We start from the raw sequence: 19618 nt of genomic DNA on the forward strand, positions 1-19618 counted from the left end.
GGTCATGAGTGACCACTGTGGTTTCTGCATAGCAAGATTACAACTAGATTATCTTTTTTTGATGTTTGATGACATGCTGCCAAACCTTTACAATGAACATCTGCCTGAACATGAACCAAAACTCAGCAGAATGAAAACTGATCAACCACAACCTAAATGGACCAGTGTCATGGGAAAGTACAACACTGTCATTCCTGCAGTAAAAAAAACATTTGAACTCGGGGGAGAGCAGCTGTCACTTCCTTAATACTAATATAGTAAGACAGACGGACAGACAGATAGACAGGTTACTCACCATCTTGCTATCCTGTAGCTCACATATATGTTTCAAAGCTTGACTCCTTGTAAAAATAAGTAAGGACAATAAAATAATCACTGTATTGCCTGTAGAGCTGCTCCAGATTTGATGCCTTTTAAAATCACATCAGCTTAATTCCCTGTGTACTCATATTCCCTGGGTAGTGGAACAGTATGCTTCAGTTTTGGCTCCAGTCTATTTGTGGTAGGAAAGACAAATGGGAAATTGATAAACACAAGTACTAATTTCTTATTTCTTTGTTTTCAAATTATATTTTATTAGAACCTAATGGATGCTGAAATTTAGTTCACTGTTATAAAATATCATTTAGTCATCCATTTTTGTGGTAAAAAATAATGTCAATTAGCTCAGCATCTTAAAGATATTGTTTCGGTTATTAGTTTTTGTATAGTTTTGTCTTTGTCTGTCCCTCCTACTTGCTGGGACTTTTGACAGTCCCAGCTAAAGAGAGACCCAATTATATTCTACTTGCTGTCCTTCAGTTCAGCTCAGCTCAGATTAGCCCAGCAGAGTGTAAAACTGGCTCCAGCATGTGAGAGGCTGAGTCTGTTTCCACCATCAACATGACCAGCATAATTATATATATTATAAGGAAATCAAAGTGAGGATGTAAGTAGAGGAAGTAGGCTGTATAGAGAGAAGTGGATGTTAAATAGATGGAGTTGGGGGGAGGAGCCAGGTATGTAAGGAAGATGACAGTTGGAGGAGATTACGAGAAAACAGCTTGCAAAAAATATGGTTGAGCAAGAAACAGAAAACGAGAACAGATGAAAAGGTAGTTGGGCAAAAGTAAGATGCAAGAAATAACAGTTGAATGTGGCAGACAACAGTCATCCAAAATGTATAAAACAACTCATATAATTTTTATTTGCTCTCAGTTAAATTATTTCAACCAATATATCCAAAGAATAGTCAAAGAAATTAGCAGAAATTAAAGGACAACCACTATACTGTATATTGCCATTGAATATAACAACTCAAATAGTTAATTATTGTATCAAACAATCTCAAATATCCAGAATTCATTGGTTCTAATAAGACAATGACAGTACCTTTGTGTAAATTCAAAACATTATCCACTTTGCTTACATATTATGGGAATAATCTTGCTTTTTTTTAAAGCCCACAAAGAAGAATGTGGTCTGATTCGGCTTGGAGTCCTGCTTTTTATGTAGTGAAGCCCCCATTGGCTGAATGGTACTGGTCAGGTTCAAAACATCAGTCCATTAGCAGGGTTGTACTGCCATGATCCGTCCGTCCATCCATCCATCCATCCAGCCCCCCCCCCCCATCCATCCATTCACCATTGTCCCCACCCACCCACCTACCGACCACCCAACCAATCTATCCATCCATCCATCCATTCATGAAAAGAAGAACAGAGCAAAAGCAAAAAAAAAAGCTCTGGAACCCACACACTTAATGTGGGTGTTAACAGAAATTGGAGGGAACAAATCACTGTCATGTATAGGTCTATACATAAGTTATGGAAGCTGTACAGAGATTATTGTAACAAACAGACAGTAAAAACAAAGACCGATAAAAATTCTAACTGACCTTCTAAAACTAAATAAATAATAAAAATGTTTTTGGAGGGACACCTCCTTTTTTCCCTTTATCAGTTTTTATCATAATGTCATGGCCAGACAGAAAACAAATACACTGTATCAACATAATATGTTTGTTTGCCTCCATATTAAAAGAGGCTGCGACAAATGATTGTGTCATTTACTATCTATCTTTATTTGATAATTTTTTTTTTTTTTATCTAAATGGGTGGTCATGCAAATAGAAAAAGCCAAGTCCTTTATGCTTGTAGTTGGGTGGTAAAAGTTGATAGTTCATCTCTTGGCCAGTTTGCTTCTTGTAGTTAACTAGTTACAGTTTACTGCGTTACAAGGTGATGTGCTGGCTAGTTTCCAGTCTCACTGTGGCCTCAAGCACACATCTAGCTCAAGCTGTAACTAGTCTTACAGTCAACTAGTTAATAAAAACAACTAGTTTCCATCTAACTGTGCCTTCTCAGTAGATCAGTTTAGCAGTTTTAGTAATTGCTTTATACATAACTTCAACTTGTTATTCTTGCTGAAAAACATTTTCAAGTCAACCGGTTCAGCTGCTAAGAGCCAAACCAGGTAGCTAGCTGTAGATCAGTATGTCAAGAGGTTGACTAGTTGTTTTAAGGTGGTCTGGTATTCTAAAATCATTGCTTGATGTCTGCCTCATCTGCCTAACAAGCCACCTAGTCAACAGGTAGACTGATATTTGTAGAACTCACATAAGTAGAAGATCGACTAGCATTCTTAGATTCCGCTACGTTTAGTTTTTCAGTAGACTGATAGTAATTAAACAGCCGACAAATCAACTGGTTTTCACAACAGCTGGTGTGTGAGCAGACTTCAGAGATACTGTTTTTGTGCTCCAAGGTCCAGGTTGGGAGCTTATTAAACAAACAGAGTACTACTGTCTGCAGATACCACCGTCCATTCCATTTTCTCTTCTAGTTCTTTACCTGTCTACAAACACAGCATGACTTTTCTACTGGTATGACAAGGGCACGAGTCCAGTAGCCTTCCCCTCCGGTGGTCATGGCTACTCATTGTACATCCCAGTTGGTATTCAGGTAGTAGGTCCAAAACCAGAGTGCAATCATTTTAATAATCTCTGTGTAAGCATTCTGCAGCCAGTATACCCAACAAGTGTGAATCCAGGCTTTATTCGGTCTTTCAGTAGTCATGTGTTGGGAAGTGGCCAAAAAGCCGTCTGCCGACAGTCTCTTGCGTAAGCCAGTCCAACTCCAAGTCTGTACAAGGTCCAAAAACCCAAAGAAAACCAGTTGAGCCACCGGTCTACCCAAAGCCAGTGACAAGCAGTCTGTAGACCGGTCTGTAATCCAGTGCCAGCTGAGTGGTCCATCTACCAGATGTCAGAGCTTAGTTCTCTGCTGGTGAGTGGGACAAAGGTGCTGTTCAGGTGGAGTTCTGGCTTTTTCCCAAGCGTACTGCTCTGAGGCACCTGGGAAACAGACACACCGCATTGATTAGCAGCTATCTCCTCCACTTTGTGACTACTAGCAAGAATCTACAGCTAAAGATAGAAAACAGTTACTTCATTCTATAGTATACAGTACTATTGCATGCCAATAGTGTCATCTTTTATATATGACAACTATACTGCACATGACTACTATTTCCCAGTCTGTTAGAATAAAGATATTTTAGGCTCGAGAATATGAAGATAATATTTTCTTTCTATATTCTCTTTTATCCAAACAGACCTCTTGTTCCCCAGTGAACTGCTCTGAACCCCTGGGGAGAAAAGAGGGGTTTTATTTTTATTGTGTTTAAACTCTGAGAACATGCAAACAAACAACAGCATGGAAATGTAATAAAAGGATACACTGTGCAGATGATTGGTGCTGGAGACTAACTGGGAACAACAAAAACATGAACCACAGAGTCTTTGGTTCCCACCTGTCCATTCAGCAGTGTCATAGGGATGTTGCAATACACATGGCGCCCCCCGGGGCCCAGAGTGGAGAACTGCACCGTGGAAGGAGGAGGGAGTGGAGGCGACATTGAGGAGGGCTGTGGGGGAAGCTGGAACTCATAGCTGCGGCAGAAATGCCGCATTTGGGCTGCTGTAGCAGTGTGACCCCCTCCTAGTGGCAAAGTCATCTGGTTGTAGTCTGGGATCTCTGTTGCTAAGGCAACCTGCAGGTAAAAAAACATGACATTGTGATAGTGTTTATCAAATGCAGTATCATTCCATGAAGCAGTGAAATATAAGTTCTTCATGCCAATATTCTGAAGAGATTCATGGACTTTCTTTAGTTCCTGGATGAACTGTGGAAAAAGAAGATGAAACAAACATGAACTCTGTAAAGTGTTAAAAATAAATGAAGCTAGGGCTTGAGTTTTCTTTCAGCAACTGGGAAAAGAAAGTGCAGTCTTTGGACCGTGACTGGTATAAATATTTTGGACAGTTTTAACCATCAGAAACAAACTATGTAGTCCAGTCTGGATCTTTTAAAAGTAGATTCAGACCTGGGAGGAAATAAAGTTCCATTTGGCCAGTGTAGCTGCAGTACGATCTGTCTGATGGACCTGTATGTATGCCCATCAGATGGGTGGACAGAGATTCAGAGGCATTTAACTATATCACGATCTTTCTGAAACTGTATTAGTATTATTGTCTCATGTACTATATCTTGTCTCTTTTGTCTGCTGTTCCTTTCCCTCTTCCTCTCCTCTCACTCCATCCAAGGCAGATGGCCATCCACCTCTTGAGAGGATTTGTTGTGATGATGTGTTATGATTTGATATATAATTAAGAATTAAATTGAAACAGAATTGTAGTATATTATTAATATAAATAGTTAAAAAAAAGTTTATCTAATTTTATATCTTCATGTTTTGTATAGCAGTATTAATAAGAAGCCGGATCTATCCATTTCAAGACCTGTCTGTCATGTGAAAGTTTTTATATGAGGTTGCACTCCTCTACAGGTTAGTAGAGCACATTCAAAAAAATAACAGGGGCCCATCTTTTCTATCTGACAACACTGGTTTTCAGAAACACCATGTGTGGAAGTAATTACATTACAAAGTGAAGTAATATACATGCAGTAGCTGACCTGATGATGTCCATGGCGACTGTCATTAGGGGGCACCAGGGAGGCAGAGGTGGTTGTCATGGCAATGGTGGAGACAGTTGTCTGTAGGTCACCAAAGAGTCCCTGTTCACCAGAGTCCATTACCTGTTTAACACAGAGCAACAGTTTTACATCGGGTTGCTATTTTCGTGGCTCAAAATGAACCTGGCTGTGCCAAGATGGGTCGAATGGTGGAACAAGGGGTAACGATATGCTTGTGCAGTGCAATTTTAGTTTCAATAATGAGGAGAAATCACACTTGCTTTTCCGCAAGTTCAAAACAGGTTTACGTGCAAGGCAGTGGGCAGTGGGGGCTTCAATGGGCAAGAATGCACATTGACAGACCTTTCCAAAATCCCAGACAGTTTTGGTGGATGTCCTACGTATTTCATCCAACCTAAATATATTATGAATTAAAACAATTTTAAATGCAAACTTCTGGGTTAGTTACTCATAAAAAAAATGTCGCTGCGTCTTGTCTAATAAATTGTATGTGAATTTGGTGTTGGCGCACCTCATGATGCTGTGGCCAATCTCAGCCATAAATATAAAAGGCAACTTGTCTTAACTATAAATTAGTTGCAATTAAATACTACATAAAGGGGTGACAAATTAAAAGCCTTTTTACCTACTAGCCTGGTTTAGTAACGATCCAGCAGTGCAAGGCCACGGAGAGTGAAACTACATCATTCATGCATGAACGATTAGGGCACGATGGCTTAAGCCATCTAACTAATTATAGGGGAGTAAATTACGTACACTCAAAGCTCCCGATGCGATTCATTTATTACCACCATAAGATTAGTGACATTTTGAACACATTACTCTTCATCAGTGTTGCTCACTCCTCAACACTGTTCCAGCAGACAATTTCAATTCTTTGTTGACATTGACATTAAATTAATGACAAAATAACAAAATCATTTTGAGTTAAATTATCCCTGACCCCTGACGCTCACAGCTGAGACTGTTAAGGCTGCCCCATCCTCAGCTGGAGTGACTATCACAGTTGTTGATGCTGATCTGATTGGCCATGATTGAAGTTAACTGTGGCATACCTCTACTTTACCACTGTGCCACTGGTGCGACGACATCTGTGTTCACCAAATTACCAAAAAAGGTAATTGGGCCAGACCTACCTACACTACCAGCGCACAGAACTTCAACCTGCATTTGCACTGCGTCTAGATTGACTATAATAAAGCTTTTAATTTTAATATTGGAATCTACATAGTAAGAGGAAAAGTATTGGAATACCAGTGTACTGTATGTGAAAATATAAGACTAGTAATATTCTATGTTCTCATTTTCAATGAATCACATAAGAAGAACAAACCCAAGAACAAAACATAATATTGTCTCCGGCAGCCATTAAACAAGCAGCATAATCTAAACATAGGTGCAGTACCTCCCCTTCCAAAAACTGACACTTCATGTGATGAATACTGGCATTATCATCCTCCAAATTAGATGACATCAATTGTTAAGGCACTGGAGGACATTAAGATGATACCCTCGTGATTGTTGCAGTTGTAGAATTCACTCTGTGTTTGTTTCTTGAGGATTATTCTTCAGTACCAAGCAGCTGGAGACATGTTCTCTTTGCTAATCAGGGCATACACCACCTGAGGTGTTAACACATGGTAAACATGTCCACAATTTTCTCACTCTGATTCAAATTTTAATACATTACCTGTGTTTAGCAGACATTTCAAAGGCCATCTGTCTGTGATGAATGTATGCAGCCCAGGGGGAAGGAAATTTCCATTGCATTTTTTTCTTAGGATCCTGGACATGCAATGAACATTGTTTTTCTGTCTTTAAACCTGTAACTATAGACCTTATATGGTGCATGATTACAGTGTAAAGTTTTTGTAAATTCACTTTAATACCTGAGTAAATCCTTTTTGTTTTAAATCTATTTCATCCTCTCTTTGTCACATTTAAACCCAACTATGGGGAAAAAAATGCTGAAAAAAAAAATATAAAGTATCAAATAATACGTGACAAATATGAAAATAAACACATTTTAGACTTTGATTCATAGTAATATTAATAGTAACATACCTGGCGCCTGGACAACGTCTCTCTGCGTTTAGCAGGCATCTCATAGACCACCTGTTTCCAAAATTTAGAGGACAGCTCATTGCTCTTAGGGCCCCTCCACTTGATGATGGATAAAACCTGAAAAGAAGAGAAGAGAAGAGAAGAGAAGAGAAGAGAAGAGAAGAGAAGAGAAGAGAAGAGAAGAGAAGAGAAGAGAAGAGAAGAGAAGAGAAGAGAAGAGAAGAGAAGAGAAGAGAAGAGAAGGTGTTTTACTTTCAAACCAACTTTTGTGTCGTGGTAATTACCCCCTTCCTCCATCCCTCCATTCATTCAAACCCTCTTTCTATATACCTTGATTGTATGTTTAAGTGCTTCCACATCTTGGTAGTTGATGACATTCTTCAGGTCTGCACACTCTATCATGATCACCTGAACACACAGAAACACGAGTAAAGAAAAATGTTACATGGAGCAACTCTCCTTATTGGGCAAACACTTCACAACGTCCTTGAAAATGTGATAATGTAACCAAGCCAGATAAGTTGTTGACACATGTCTGGCTGAGTCCAGCTACCAGACCTTGATCTCCCCGGTAACCAGCATGGAGTGGAGGCGTGTCTCTATCTGGAAGATGCTCCACCCTCTTTTGGCAACAAACTCTGGGGTCAAAATGATTATCAAACGCCTGCTCTGCTCCACGCTGCGAGCCAAGTCCTCAATGTAAGCTGGGAGGGACAGATAAGGAGGCAAGATAAAAGTGATGAGGAGACAAAAACGGTCAGAATAATGTAAAGACCAACATATTTTTGGATAAAACCTCAGGTTGCCAGGAGATGGTTTTAAAAAATGAGCCAACCTGGAAAAACACAAGTGTCAGCAAAAGTTTGACAAAACGCATACCTGCCAACACATTTAATACTTTTACGGCAAGCGTCCACAATACTCTGGTGATATTGAACCTTAAACATTAAGATATTTGAAAACCCTGCTGGCCCTGTTTAATTTAAAAACTCATGGATTGTGTTTTAATCTGAGTGGGAAGAACCACAGACTTTTGAAAACGTTAATGCGAACACATATTTTTCGCTTCCTAATAGGGTCTTGTCAGTCATGATGTATCCCTCCCTGATTCGTCTTGTCATCATCACACAACCCGTTTCCAGAATAAAACAAACTGAATCAGCTTTGACTACCCATGGTTAATTCAACCATAATGAATTACAGGTGTTGCTACTACTAGTAACTGCTATGCAGTTAAACTTTGCTCCAAACTCCAAACACTCCAAACTGCCCGCAAACCGCATAACCTCTTAATACCCCTTTACAAAGGGCAAATGTAGGAAATATGCTTGTTCAGCTTCATTTAAAAACATTAGACATTGTAGCAGACATATTTTTGAACTTTAAAGAGAGAGGCTAGTGGTTTACATCTGCCTCTACGCTAAACTCGGCCTCCTAGCTTTTACATGAAGTACTTATTCCCAGGCTGAACTAATCCCATAACAGACATGCATTTATTTTGGAAAAAAATGACAGAGAGGATTTATTTATTGTTGGATTACATTAAAAGCTACAACATATTCAAAAAGAAGAGGCAGGAAAAATACATGAATTTAACATTAGAATATGTGAAGTAAATCTCCTCTTACAGTATCTGTCTGACTGTTGCTGGCTGCATCCTTCAAGCCATTTTGTCCCAGAATGACTGACAGGAGTATATAGCAGAGTGACAGAAATGCTTGTGCAAGACATTTGGCTCCGGCATAGCACAGTGAAGTCAGCTCTTAAATGGGGATCCGAGTTTCACTGATACATCACCATCAGCTCTTACTTACTGTACAACTACAGAGGAAAAAGTAAACTCAAGAGTGATGTGATGTAAAATCTGAATAAATCTGAAATTGAGCTACAGCATTTGTGAATATAAATATAAATGCTATGCCCAATGAAATGTTTGCAACATTCTCAATGTGTTGTGGAACATTAAATTATTTATAAAAATTTGTGGTTTCCGAAAATGTCTGAAAACAGCGTGTTCTGTGAACAACATATTCCCCTCTCTGTATGTGTCTCTCCTTCACCATCTCTTCACTTGCTAACTAAATTAATGACAAAGACTCTCCCACAACACATTGCAATTTCACGCTCAATTTAAGGGGCACAAATAGTACAGAACATCCTCAAATGCAGTCTCTTTCTTTCCCCTGCTGGTTTGGCTTTCCATCTTTTGTATCTTTCTCTTCTCCTCACACCCTCCCTCCTCCCTCTTGCCCTTTACTTTCTCTTCCCGCTCTCCATTTGTGAGGATTATGTTAATCAATTTATGAAATAACAAACCAATGACCCTGTTGCCGCCTCTTTCTGTTCTCATTATTTATTTCTCACTTTTTTGTTAATTTTGGAGGGCTAAGTGTAGTGGGTAATTGAATGGTGTATTTAAGGTCACACTGCTGTGCTGTTCTGTCGGCAGCTGAGCAGTGAAAATGCACCTCTATCTCTCACTGTGTTGCCTTCGTTCAGTACGTTTGCCACACAATCCTGGAGACTATAATGCAATAATGAAAGTTATGTTATGCAGTGGACATTTGTTTTTGGGATGTTTTCAGGGCAAGGAAAAATATGACTTTTTCATCTGCTTTCAGCATGTTTGAGTGCATGTTGGGAAGGGACATACTTTTAGCTAAGGGCAGACTATGTCAAGCATGGCTATTTGTCATCAACCATATTTAAATACATTTGTCTATGTATTTTAGGAGGAAATGTTAAACAAAGCAGAGAACACACATAAGTGTGTTCCTTTCTGGCCATATTATAAAGTAATTTTTGTGAGTATGACTTTTTTATGCTGTTTTTGAAGTTTTTAGGACAAGAAGAAATGTGATTTAGGTAACAAAATGCTAATACACACGGATAATGGGTCAATATTTTATTTTGTGCATTAGTTTGATACTTCACTTAAATTTACCAGAGACTGCAGAGACAACTGAATCAGTTTTGAAAGTTCTTTAAAGCACTAAGCTAGTACATCACATGTAATTACATGTCTCCTGCAGTACAGAGTTACCTAAATTATATCAAAATAAACACAGATTGATTTGTAATCAGTACCATATCAGCAGTTTGGCTGAAAAAGCTCATTTGGATGTAATGTGTGCTGTTATTATTGGATTATAATATTAATCAAATCAGTTTTAAGAATTTGGAAAGTTTATCATTTATTTTATAATATTTAGTCTCCTTTAAGCTCAGTGTTGCCTTACTACTGAGATAAATATCCGGATGGAAAACGATAGAGCTGAGGGGAAATGCAGTCAGGTGATGACTGTCTGTGGGTTAGTCCCAAAAACACTTTTTGTACATGTTTAAGAATGTGCTTCTGCAATGCATCATAATGGTGAGTATGTGTGCTTCTGTCATGAAGACCTGTATGAAACAGATTAACCTCACTATGTTTCCATCTAAAGGGTCCATTTATCATTCCTGCAGTGAGCCTAAAAGGGATGGATGCGTGACACATCTGTATATTACATTAACGTAAATCAGTCTTTTTCACCCATATAATTGCCCATGCGTGTCTTGATTTTTTTTCTAGTTTCAGTGTTCTGTGTACATTTTGAGTGTATACATTTGATTGATAGCTCGTACTGTTATTGTTTCATGAATGTTATCTATCCTTAGACAGACAACTAATGTTTTCTCAAACCAGAGGAATATAATCCTTCTCTCAGTTTATAATAAAGGAATACCTGATAACCAAAACCACATTGACATAGTTTTGATGAGTAATCACAGTAAAAACTCTACACTGACACTAGAATGTCTGTGGTATGCTGAGCAAAGCGTGCTGAGAGTTCATATTCAATGAGCTTAGAGGTGCACGGAGCAAAGGGAAGCTATAAACTTTGTCAGTTCCAAATTGATTAAATTGAAAAATGAATTCCAAGCTATGTCGCTTGATCAACGTCCGCAACTGAGTTGTGACCACTTGCGCATCTTTCATTTCACCATGGATTTAGAAATTCGAGGGCAATGAAGCAATGAGCCAACAAGGTGTTTGGAGTGACCTTGTCAAGAGGGGCAGAATATCTATGACTATGGACCAAAGAAGGCGCATATGTCAGGAGTGCAAACAGGTGGGTTTTCTTTGACAGTCACAGGGTTGTGGGCTGTGAATTTATCCTCAAGGGTCTGACTGTCAACATTGAGTTATACTTTTACTTTCTGAGGCCGATGAGGAAAACAGATTTGGTGCAAATGACTTCAACTGTGGCACAATGTCACTTTGATTCTCCAACATGACAAAGCACCTACTCACGATACGTTAAAAATGCGCAAGGTTCATGACCGCAACGATAACGTTTGAGCTTTTCACCATACTTGCCAGATTTGGCTCCCTGACACAAAATTTGATGTGGCCCCCGGCCCTGGTGTTGAAGTCAGAGATGTGCCCAGGCCAACTTTTCACAAAAACATGTGCAACTTAAGCTGATATTGCTAAAGTGATGTAACTTGGAACATTCATGATTACTTAAGATTATTGCTTCATCCTGATCCATGCCCATCACAGTACTGTGATTCAGACACAACAGGAGCAGTCTTTAAAATTGTAATACCTGTCATAGACTGTAGATAAAAAAATCATCTCTACTCCCGGTCTTGAAAAACAAGCAATGTGGAAGTGCTTAAATTGTAATAGCACTGTGGGCCATCAGGAACTGGCTCCAAAAAAAGAACACTTCAATAGACTGCCATTCAAAAGGCTTCAACTTGTCTAATGAAAGTCAATACATTTTTTGTATGTCAATGTGGGCTGCCACTTGGTTTGTTACCAAAACTAGCGCTGTAGCTAGGCTGGCCATTTGGTACATTGCCACCATGAGATTCCGAAGGAAAAATATTGGACTTACTAACATTAAACATGCAGTGCGAGGCCTTTTATTTTTCTGCTGTAATGTGAGACTCTCTCTTGAACATGTACAGTTGTGGGCAATTGCTTCAGAAGTTTATGATGGTGGTTTGCCATGTGATCATGGAAGCCACAAACACACCATCTAATATATCTGTCTTTCTTCCCCCCCCTTTTACTAATACTAATGTAAGGGCACTTCCAGATAGTGTTGAAGCTTAACATAGAAGAAACAGTATTATGTTACAACTAATATTATGCTGAACTACTACTTCTCGTCATTGATCTGTCCCTCTGCCCTCTGCTGGTGGATCATTCAGGAAACTGTAAATTCAGATTTGCTGGTGTCTCCTTTACCGTAGTTTCTGTGGTTTCCATGGCCAATGCTGCCATGGCAGCCAATAGAAAATGCTGAAACACAAGGAACATAACCAGCAACCACAGCAGCATTTGCATGTGCAGCAGCTGCCCTTTGTCTCCTGTGTTTCCACCAGAAACAACGGATGTGGTGAGGACAATATCCCTCTGTCTGAAAGCACCATCACATTATTTGCATTAGTATAATGAAGGGGTACAGAAACATTAACAGATTATGGTGTGTAAGTTGTTTTCCACCTTTCACTACGTATCAGTAATCGAATTGTGTGTGTGTGTGTGTGTGTGTGTGTGTGTGTGTGTGTGTGTGTGTGTGTGTGTGTGTGTGTGTGTGTGTGTGTGTGTGTGTGTGTGTGTGTGTGTGTGTGTGTGTGTGCTTGTGTGTCAGGGAAGTGCACTGACAGTTAAAGCAATAACACAGTCATATTTTCTCCCACTGGACAGAGTGACACATAAGCCCATAAATTATGACAAACTTGTGTGTGTGTGTGTGTGTGTGTGTGTGTGTGTGTGTGTGTGTGTGTGTGTGTGTGTGTGTGTGTGTGTGTGTGTGTGTGTGTGTGTGTGTGTGTGTGTGTTTGTGTTTGTGTTTGTGTGAGTGTGTACTACAGGTATGTACACTCTGTGCATCCTGTGTGGTATTTGTGGGCATCTGTCGGGGTAAATGTAAAATTTTGACATGAGCTGGGCAGAGAAAGACACAGACTGTGTGTGCTTTAGTTCCTTCAGAAAGGTTGTGAGAAAGTGAAACCATGTCAAACGTAAAGCTACATTGCGGTGTTCTGTTCCACTGTGTGTGTGTTTTGAGTGTAGTTGTGATGCATCCTGAGAGCTGACACAGACATAAGTGTTCTATGATGAAGATCCACATACATCCTTATTTATTCTGACAGAGAGATGAATTCTGGGTATTGGGGATTATAGTAACCCAGAGAGAAGGACAGGGTGTGTATGTGTGAGTGTATGTTTGTGTGCAGGAGGAGTAAAGGAGGAGGTAGATAGGCAGATTGATACTTACTACTGCTTGGTATTAAGTCTCTGTCTGGTAAAAACAGCTTGTATCCATAATGTTTCTCTAAAACATCCGGTAGGATCTCCAAAGCAAACGTTTCCTCGTCGCTGCTCGTCCTGCTGGGAAAGGGAGAAACACATATGGCTCCAAATTCAAAATCACATACAAAACATTTAATTTAGCAGCTGTTGGTGGCTGTAAATGCATTTAATAGGTTAATACAAGATTATGTACATATATAATGTGACAGTAATAAGCCTGATGTGATCATGTTTTGGTAACGTGACTCTTTTTAGTATGTACATAAACAAAAAATAAAGTTCTATTTCTGTATTTCTGTCTTTATATCTACACCATGACTTGCGAGAGATCAGTGTGCAGACACAATGTTACCAAACCTCTCATCACTCTGGGATGGAGCGCAACATCTCCTTGCCCGGCTGTTGGCTAAAATGTTGGTTGCAGCAAAGAGCTTCCTTTAAAAACGTAACATGACTTTTATTTTACATGATAGGGGGAAAAAAAACCACACAATTAACAATCTCAAAGATCTCAGTTTCACTGTCTTTGGTGGCACCTCCAAGCTCATTTCCTGGAGATCCTCACAGTGTCACCTGTGTGACATCAGTCTGTTGGCAGTTGAAGAGCAAACTGGTTGTTCTATCTCTGGTGGGTGTTGGATAACATGCACTGAGATTTTAAGTGGAATACCCCAAATATAAAAGTCACTATTATAATCACTTTTTTTCAGTGGAGGATTATAATCATAATCACTATTATGATCCAGTTGTGCTTCCAGTTTCTATGGTAAGTTTAGCGAAGATGTCCATATCATGTCTCCAGCTGTGTACTCAACACACTGACAGCAGATCGATCTTCTTATCGCATTCTCAGAAACAGAGAGGATTACTGTATTTTCCAGATTGTTACAGAACTAATCAATGTTTGAGTGTTTTTAACTCTACATTTAAAAATTATAAAGCGTTCAACATCAAAGATATTGGCAATTCCTCTGTGCTTCTGTCGCTGACAACAATGTTTTCAAAAACCAGTGTGGGCATGATGGAAAGCTTTGATTAAAACAGTGCCATGCAAAAGGTTTAAGAACTTAATATGATTAAATTCATATTCATCATGAAAAATATGAACAGAGAGGCAACTGATCAGTCCCAACTTAATTTTGCAGCATGACAACAAGCCTGAACACACAGTCAAAGTCATAAAACACTACAAAAAGACACAAAAAAAAGAACAAGGAGTCTGGCAACAGATGGTATGACCCCCACAGAGCCCTGACAGGCCCACTGTTGACAAAAAAAAACTTGGAAAATGGTAATATTGATTTAAAAAAAAAAAAAAAAAAAAAGATTAATATTATATAAAAGGTGTATATATTTATTGAGAGCATCCTCACTTTACTTTAAGTACCAACATCTTTTGCACAGTACTGTACGTCTGCCAAGAAGAACCTGACCTGCCCAAAGAGTCGAGGTCCACTTTAGTGTAGGACAGATAGGCATCATACTCCTTATTATCTGTGGAGAGAGTGAGAGACAGACAGACATGGGCACAGTAAGAGACAGTATAAAGGCACAGACACGACAAAAAATGACTCCTATATAACTTCGTAAGTAAATTAGAAATTTTACCAATTCCTACAGCAGTTACATCTATATACTTCTACGATGTATGTGTCCTGTGAGAGCTCAATCAAATTCCTTGTCTGAACAATTCACAAAAGTGGACGCATTTGTTATTACCCTACTGTACCTTGAAAAAAGAGAAAACCCACAATGCTCTCTAAAATATCTTAAAACTGACAAAAGTGATTGGTACAAATGATCTGCTGATTTCATATTTAATACAAATCCAATTTGTTTATTGATTTTTGATTCAACAGAATGTTTTCATTAATAAAACTAATGAAAATGGCATGGACAAAAATGATAGGACCTTCAACCTAATACTTTGTTGCACAACCAGACGCAATCACGACAAACAAAAGACTTCTGTAGCTCTCAGTGAGACTTCTGCACCTGTCAGCAGGTAGTTTGGCCCTCTCTTCCAGCGCAAACTGCTCCAGCTGTCTCAGGTTTAAAGGGCGCCTTCTCCAGACTGTGTGTTTCAGCTCTTTCCATAGATGTTTTATTGGATTCAGATTAGGACTCATAGAAAGCCACTTCAGAAAAGTCCAATGTTTGGTTCTTAGCCATTCTGGGGTGGTTTTAGCTGTTTGTTTTTTGGTCACAAGAGGATGTTGTTAGAGGATTGAACTGTTACTGCAGCTTTCTGACACTGGGCAGCAGATTTAAGGCACACTGTGCCAAATGCAGCAAAGCAGCCCTAAAACAGAGCCCAACCTCCTCCAATTTTCACACTAGGTATGGTGTTCTTTTCTTGGACAACTTCATCCTTTCCACTGTGAACACAAAGCTGTTGTGACTTTCCAAAAAGCTCCAGTTTTGTCTCTTTTCTCTATTTAAATAGGCTGAAAGACTAATTACAGGGTTGAAGAAGCGTGATACTAATTCAAGAAAACTGTTTAAAATATCATTACCACATAATTATTTATATTTTGTCTGGGGTTACCAACCAATCTGTCGAGGCCATTTTATAAAAAAAATCAGTAGAAGAAGCAATCATTTATCTTTAATCACACTTTCTTTGCTTTACTCAGTGACATACCAAAATGCCTTTGGTAGGAGGAAGGGAGAATTTCCAAGAGGACAAAAGCATATTTTCAACTACTTACACATCTGTACTTATTATTTTCATTAATTTAATGATGAATGTATTCCACTTCCTCATGTTCTGATCATAGTACGGTACTTCAAACAGGAAATGTTAGTGTCTCTATAAACAATGCATCAGAATCTGCCCATTTTCTGGATGAGGACACTTTCTGATCCTTAATTGATGAAGCTAAAGGTAAGCAGCTATTAGTCTTTGGGGCTTGGGAATATAGTGCTAAAACAATAAAGCTGATTTCACAGCTGAATGTGAAATCAGTACTTTCAAACAACACGTCTTTGTAATTTTCTTTCAGCTACTTTAATCTGTTTTGAAAAGGTAGCTATCATTAATTGCTTTGTCAGTTTTACCTTGTCATCAATGGATGTGAAAACAAATGTTCTGTCTCTGTGTTGAGTATATTTCATTGATTGCTTTGACTTCAAGGGTGTACCTGTCATGCATCTTTTGTGCTTTTTATGGTCACCAACATGTTTCTGTCCATGTTTGTGAGAACAGAAAGAAGTCACAGAGAGACAGATTTGGTGAGTAGGAGTGGTGGGGGGGAGAGAATCATGCTTATCAGAGGCGAGAAGCTTGAGTGTTTTCAGCGTGCTGTGAGCAGACGCCTTGTCTTGTTTGGAAACCGAAGTGCCATTGCACCACAGTTCATGTGACTTGCTCCAAACGTATTCCCCTTAGATGCCTCAGATCATCACAGCAGAAGTCGGCATTGACAGTCTGACCCTGAGGGGACAAAGTCATGGTGCAACGAGAAAACCCACGTAGTTGTGCTACAAATCTGACACGCCTTCTTCGGTCTTGGACAGTGAAAATGTGCCCCTTTTGAAATGCAAACGACACTCAAAACACCCCACTGCATTGCTTCATTGCCATAGGCTTTCTTAAGTGTCTCAAGGGTCTTTCTTATTGATTTTTCGAGTTTGACATTAAATTTGACGTAGGCTCTCTGGTCAAGTCCACGGGGAAATTGTAAATGTGCTCACGTGGTCACGAAAACATATGCAACACAAGTGCAGATGTCGATTAAGCTACTTAACTTGGAATTCTTAATCACAAAAATTGCTGTGTTCTCCTGCTTCATGCACATAACTGTGCTGCACTTAATTCAGACACAACAGGAGCAGTCGTGGAACTGTTTGATCACACCTCATGTAATCACTTTCTAACATCACACCATTGGTTGCTTCTGAAATTTCACTTTATGTTCAACAACTGAGTGTAGTCAGGCTGACAACATGAAAGTATTGCTGGGCCTTTATGTGCTCTTCTTTTATTTTCCTGCATTCCCCCATGTTTGTAGTTCTTTGCTCTTCACGTCACACTCAGTGCTGAGTCATGCGCCGGCTCTGATCTCAGGAGCCTGTCTGAGCCCTGCTGCTGTACAAGTGTTGTGAAGTGAAAGCGAGCTCTCAGAACAGCTTACCATCTTCAGTTTCATCACTCCCAAAGTGTCTCCTGTAGCAGAGCATGATCTCCAGGTTGTAACACTTATAAAGTGCAGTTAGAACTCCCAGTAGAAGCAGTATGACCCCGAGGCCACCAGCTAACTCCAGACGATACATATCTGTCAGAGACACAGCAAGAGGGGTCAGAGGTAAAAAGAAACAGATGACATTCATATCAGTTTATGTTTAGAGGAATACCAACTGATGGTGAGGTAAAAACAAAACAATATTTTTTCCCAATACATCAGTGTTTTGTTTATTTTATTATGTGCATCTGAGTCAATCTACAACAATCTGAGTTTGGGAAATATAAAAATAAATGGAAATGAGAACTTCAATTACCTACAGATTGGCACAATTTCTAAATTGGTGATGAAGACTGAAACTCATTCAAATACACACACAAGCAGGACTGCTGATATTGGATTTTCATTTGAGATGATATTTTTTTGATGAATCACAGCTGCATTTAGAGGCATCATTAAAGTTCCTGTTAGTGAAGCACAGATAACTAAACTGAACTGGATAAACAGGGCAAAAAAATACACAAACACAGTGAACCAGATAGGTAGACATGTTCACACAACTTCCTAAAAAGACCAAAATCAACAATTTAATTCATTAGGACTTGTAATGGATGCTTGTTTTCCTCATTTCTTTAGTAATTCTCTTTGAACCACAGGTCAGAGGTGAGAGGCTGAATGGACATCCCAGTTAAACATTTTAATCAAAGCTAAGCGAGGAAGTATTTGATGTCAGCATGGAATGAAATGAAACTCGGTAACTCAGATGCTAACACTGGTTTGTAGTTATTACAGACCTTGGCCTTTTAGTTTATTTGGCATAGGTAGGTATAATGGGGAGCTCCTTCTTGGGTAACAAAGCTAGCACCCAGGAGCTGCTGAAAGAATTGGGTCATTATGTCCTCCAGTTGAGTAGCACAATCCGTAGGCACTCTGACTTTGAGTCTGTCTGGTCCAGGAGTTTTGTGCAGGTTTACTCCGGTGACAAAAGTGTGCCGGACATAGTGATTATACAAGTTTGTGCAACAATAAATGACAGAAAATGTCAGAAGCTACCATTTATTATCCATACAGGCAATTTTAATAACAAGTAAGGAATTACTGGTGCTGCTGTGATCCTGGTATCTTAACCCTCTAGTTGTCTTTGGGTCAAAATGACCCGCAGCTGTGTTCAACCAAGTTCTATTTCATTTTCATATTTTTTGGGATCATAGGTGACAAGGAGGCTGTGAGGGTTTCCTTAAAGAATGATCACCAATGATCCCAAAAATATAAAACCATAGAAATAAAATAGAACTTGGTTGAACACAGCTGCGGGTCATTTTGACCCGAGGACAACGGGAGGGTTAAAATTGGTCTCAATCATGAGGATTTTTGCTTCAAATGGTCTATAATTTGATTCAGAATAAATTAAAATACAGCGGCAGAGTTTTCACTCAACCCATATTCAGGCCGGTTGGGTGTTGAGGGGTTAAGTCACAGTTACAGTGACCTTCAGCTACATGAGGCAACGAGTCCATTCTCACTGCAGTAGAAAACAAAGGCAAGATTTATCCTTTTTTGGAAGTGTCTTCAGTTGTTGAGGAGAAAAGGCTTTAACAATGAGAAGTCACTGAGTGGTTTGGCAAATTGAAATTGTCCCACCTCCAAAAAAGAACCCTCCCACACTTTGGGAATCATCCTCGACTTTCTCCCAAGCTGTAGATGTGGTAGCCTCAACCAGGACATGGAGTAAGATGACTTGTTTTTCCAAGATTTCTGTTGTGTATTGATGACACTTTTTTGGTTCAAATGCTTTCCGAGGGAACGCCCAATGACAGTTAAGGTCAACAGAGAGACCACCTATGTAATTCTCTATTTTTACAAAACTTTTACAAATTTACAAAACACAGAAAGTTGGCCGCATCTCAAAGTGTGTTGCCTAGATTGAGAGAGACAGATTAAATCACGTCAGCATGTCAGACACACACACGATCTCAGTTTGTGTGTGTGTGTGTGTGTGTGTGTGTGTTTGTGTGCGTGTGTGAATGAATGATAGTGCTATCATAGCGCATAAGAGTGTATGGGAGATTAATGGAACATGG

At 39.3% G+C, this 19618-nt stretch overlaps 1 protein-coding gene across 3 annotated transcripts in view; it reads right to left on the reverse strand.

The window, feature by feature from the left end:
* Positions 1-1657: 1657 nt before the first annotated feature.
* The window catches only part of il1rapl2 (interleukin 1 receptor accessory protein-like 2), a 444417-nt gene continuing 426456 nt past the window's right edge, over positions 1658-19618 (reverse strand). The window contains exons 9-18 of one of the 3 annotated variants that reach the window (XM_069712203.1): positions 17490-17630; positions 14787-14847; positions 13319-13428; positions 7599-7744; positions 7371-7448; positions 7041-7157; positions 4956-5078; positions 3793-4032; positions 3597-3627; positions 1658-3334 (exon numbers count right to left, since the gene is read on the reverse strand). In XM_069712203.1, coding sequence (XP_069568304.1) covers positions 3246-3334; positions 3597-3627; positions 3793-4032; positions 4956-5078; positions 7041-7157; positions 7371-7448; positions 7599-7744; positions 13319-13428; positions 14787-14847; positions 17490-17630 — 1136 coding nt within the window. In that variant the 3' untranslated portion in view covers positions 1658-3245. Of the gene's footprint in view, positions 3335-3596; positions 3628-3792; positions 4033-4955; positions 5079-7040; positions 7158-7370; positions 7449-7598; positions 7745-13318; positions 13432-14786; positions 14848-17489; positions 17631-19618 lie in introns of all 3 variants that reach the window. The other 2 variants (XM_069712202.1, XM_069712201.1) reach the window with 2 other exon arrangements.

This window comes from Brachyistius frenatus, unplaced genomic scaffold, assembly GCF_029030835.1.
Source record: "Brachyistius frenatus isolate BFR_SWC_R1_liver_20210118 unplaced genomic scaffold, ASM2903083v1 Contig_107, whole genome shotgun sequence".
In the NCBI taxonomy this organism is placed as follows: domain Eukaryota; kingdom Metazoa; phylum Chordata; class Actinopteri; family Embiotocidae; genus Brachyistius; species Brachyistius frenatus.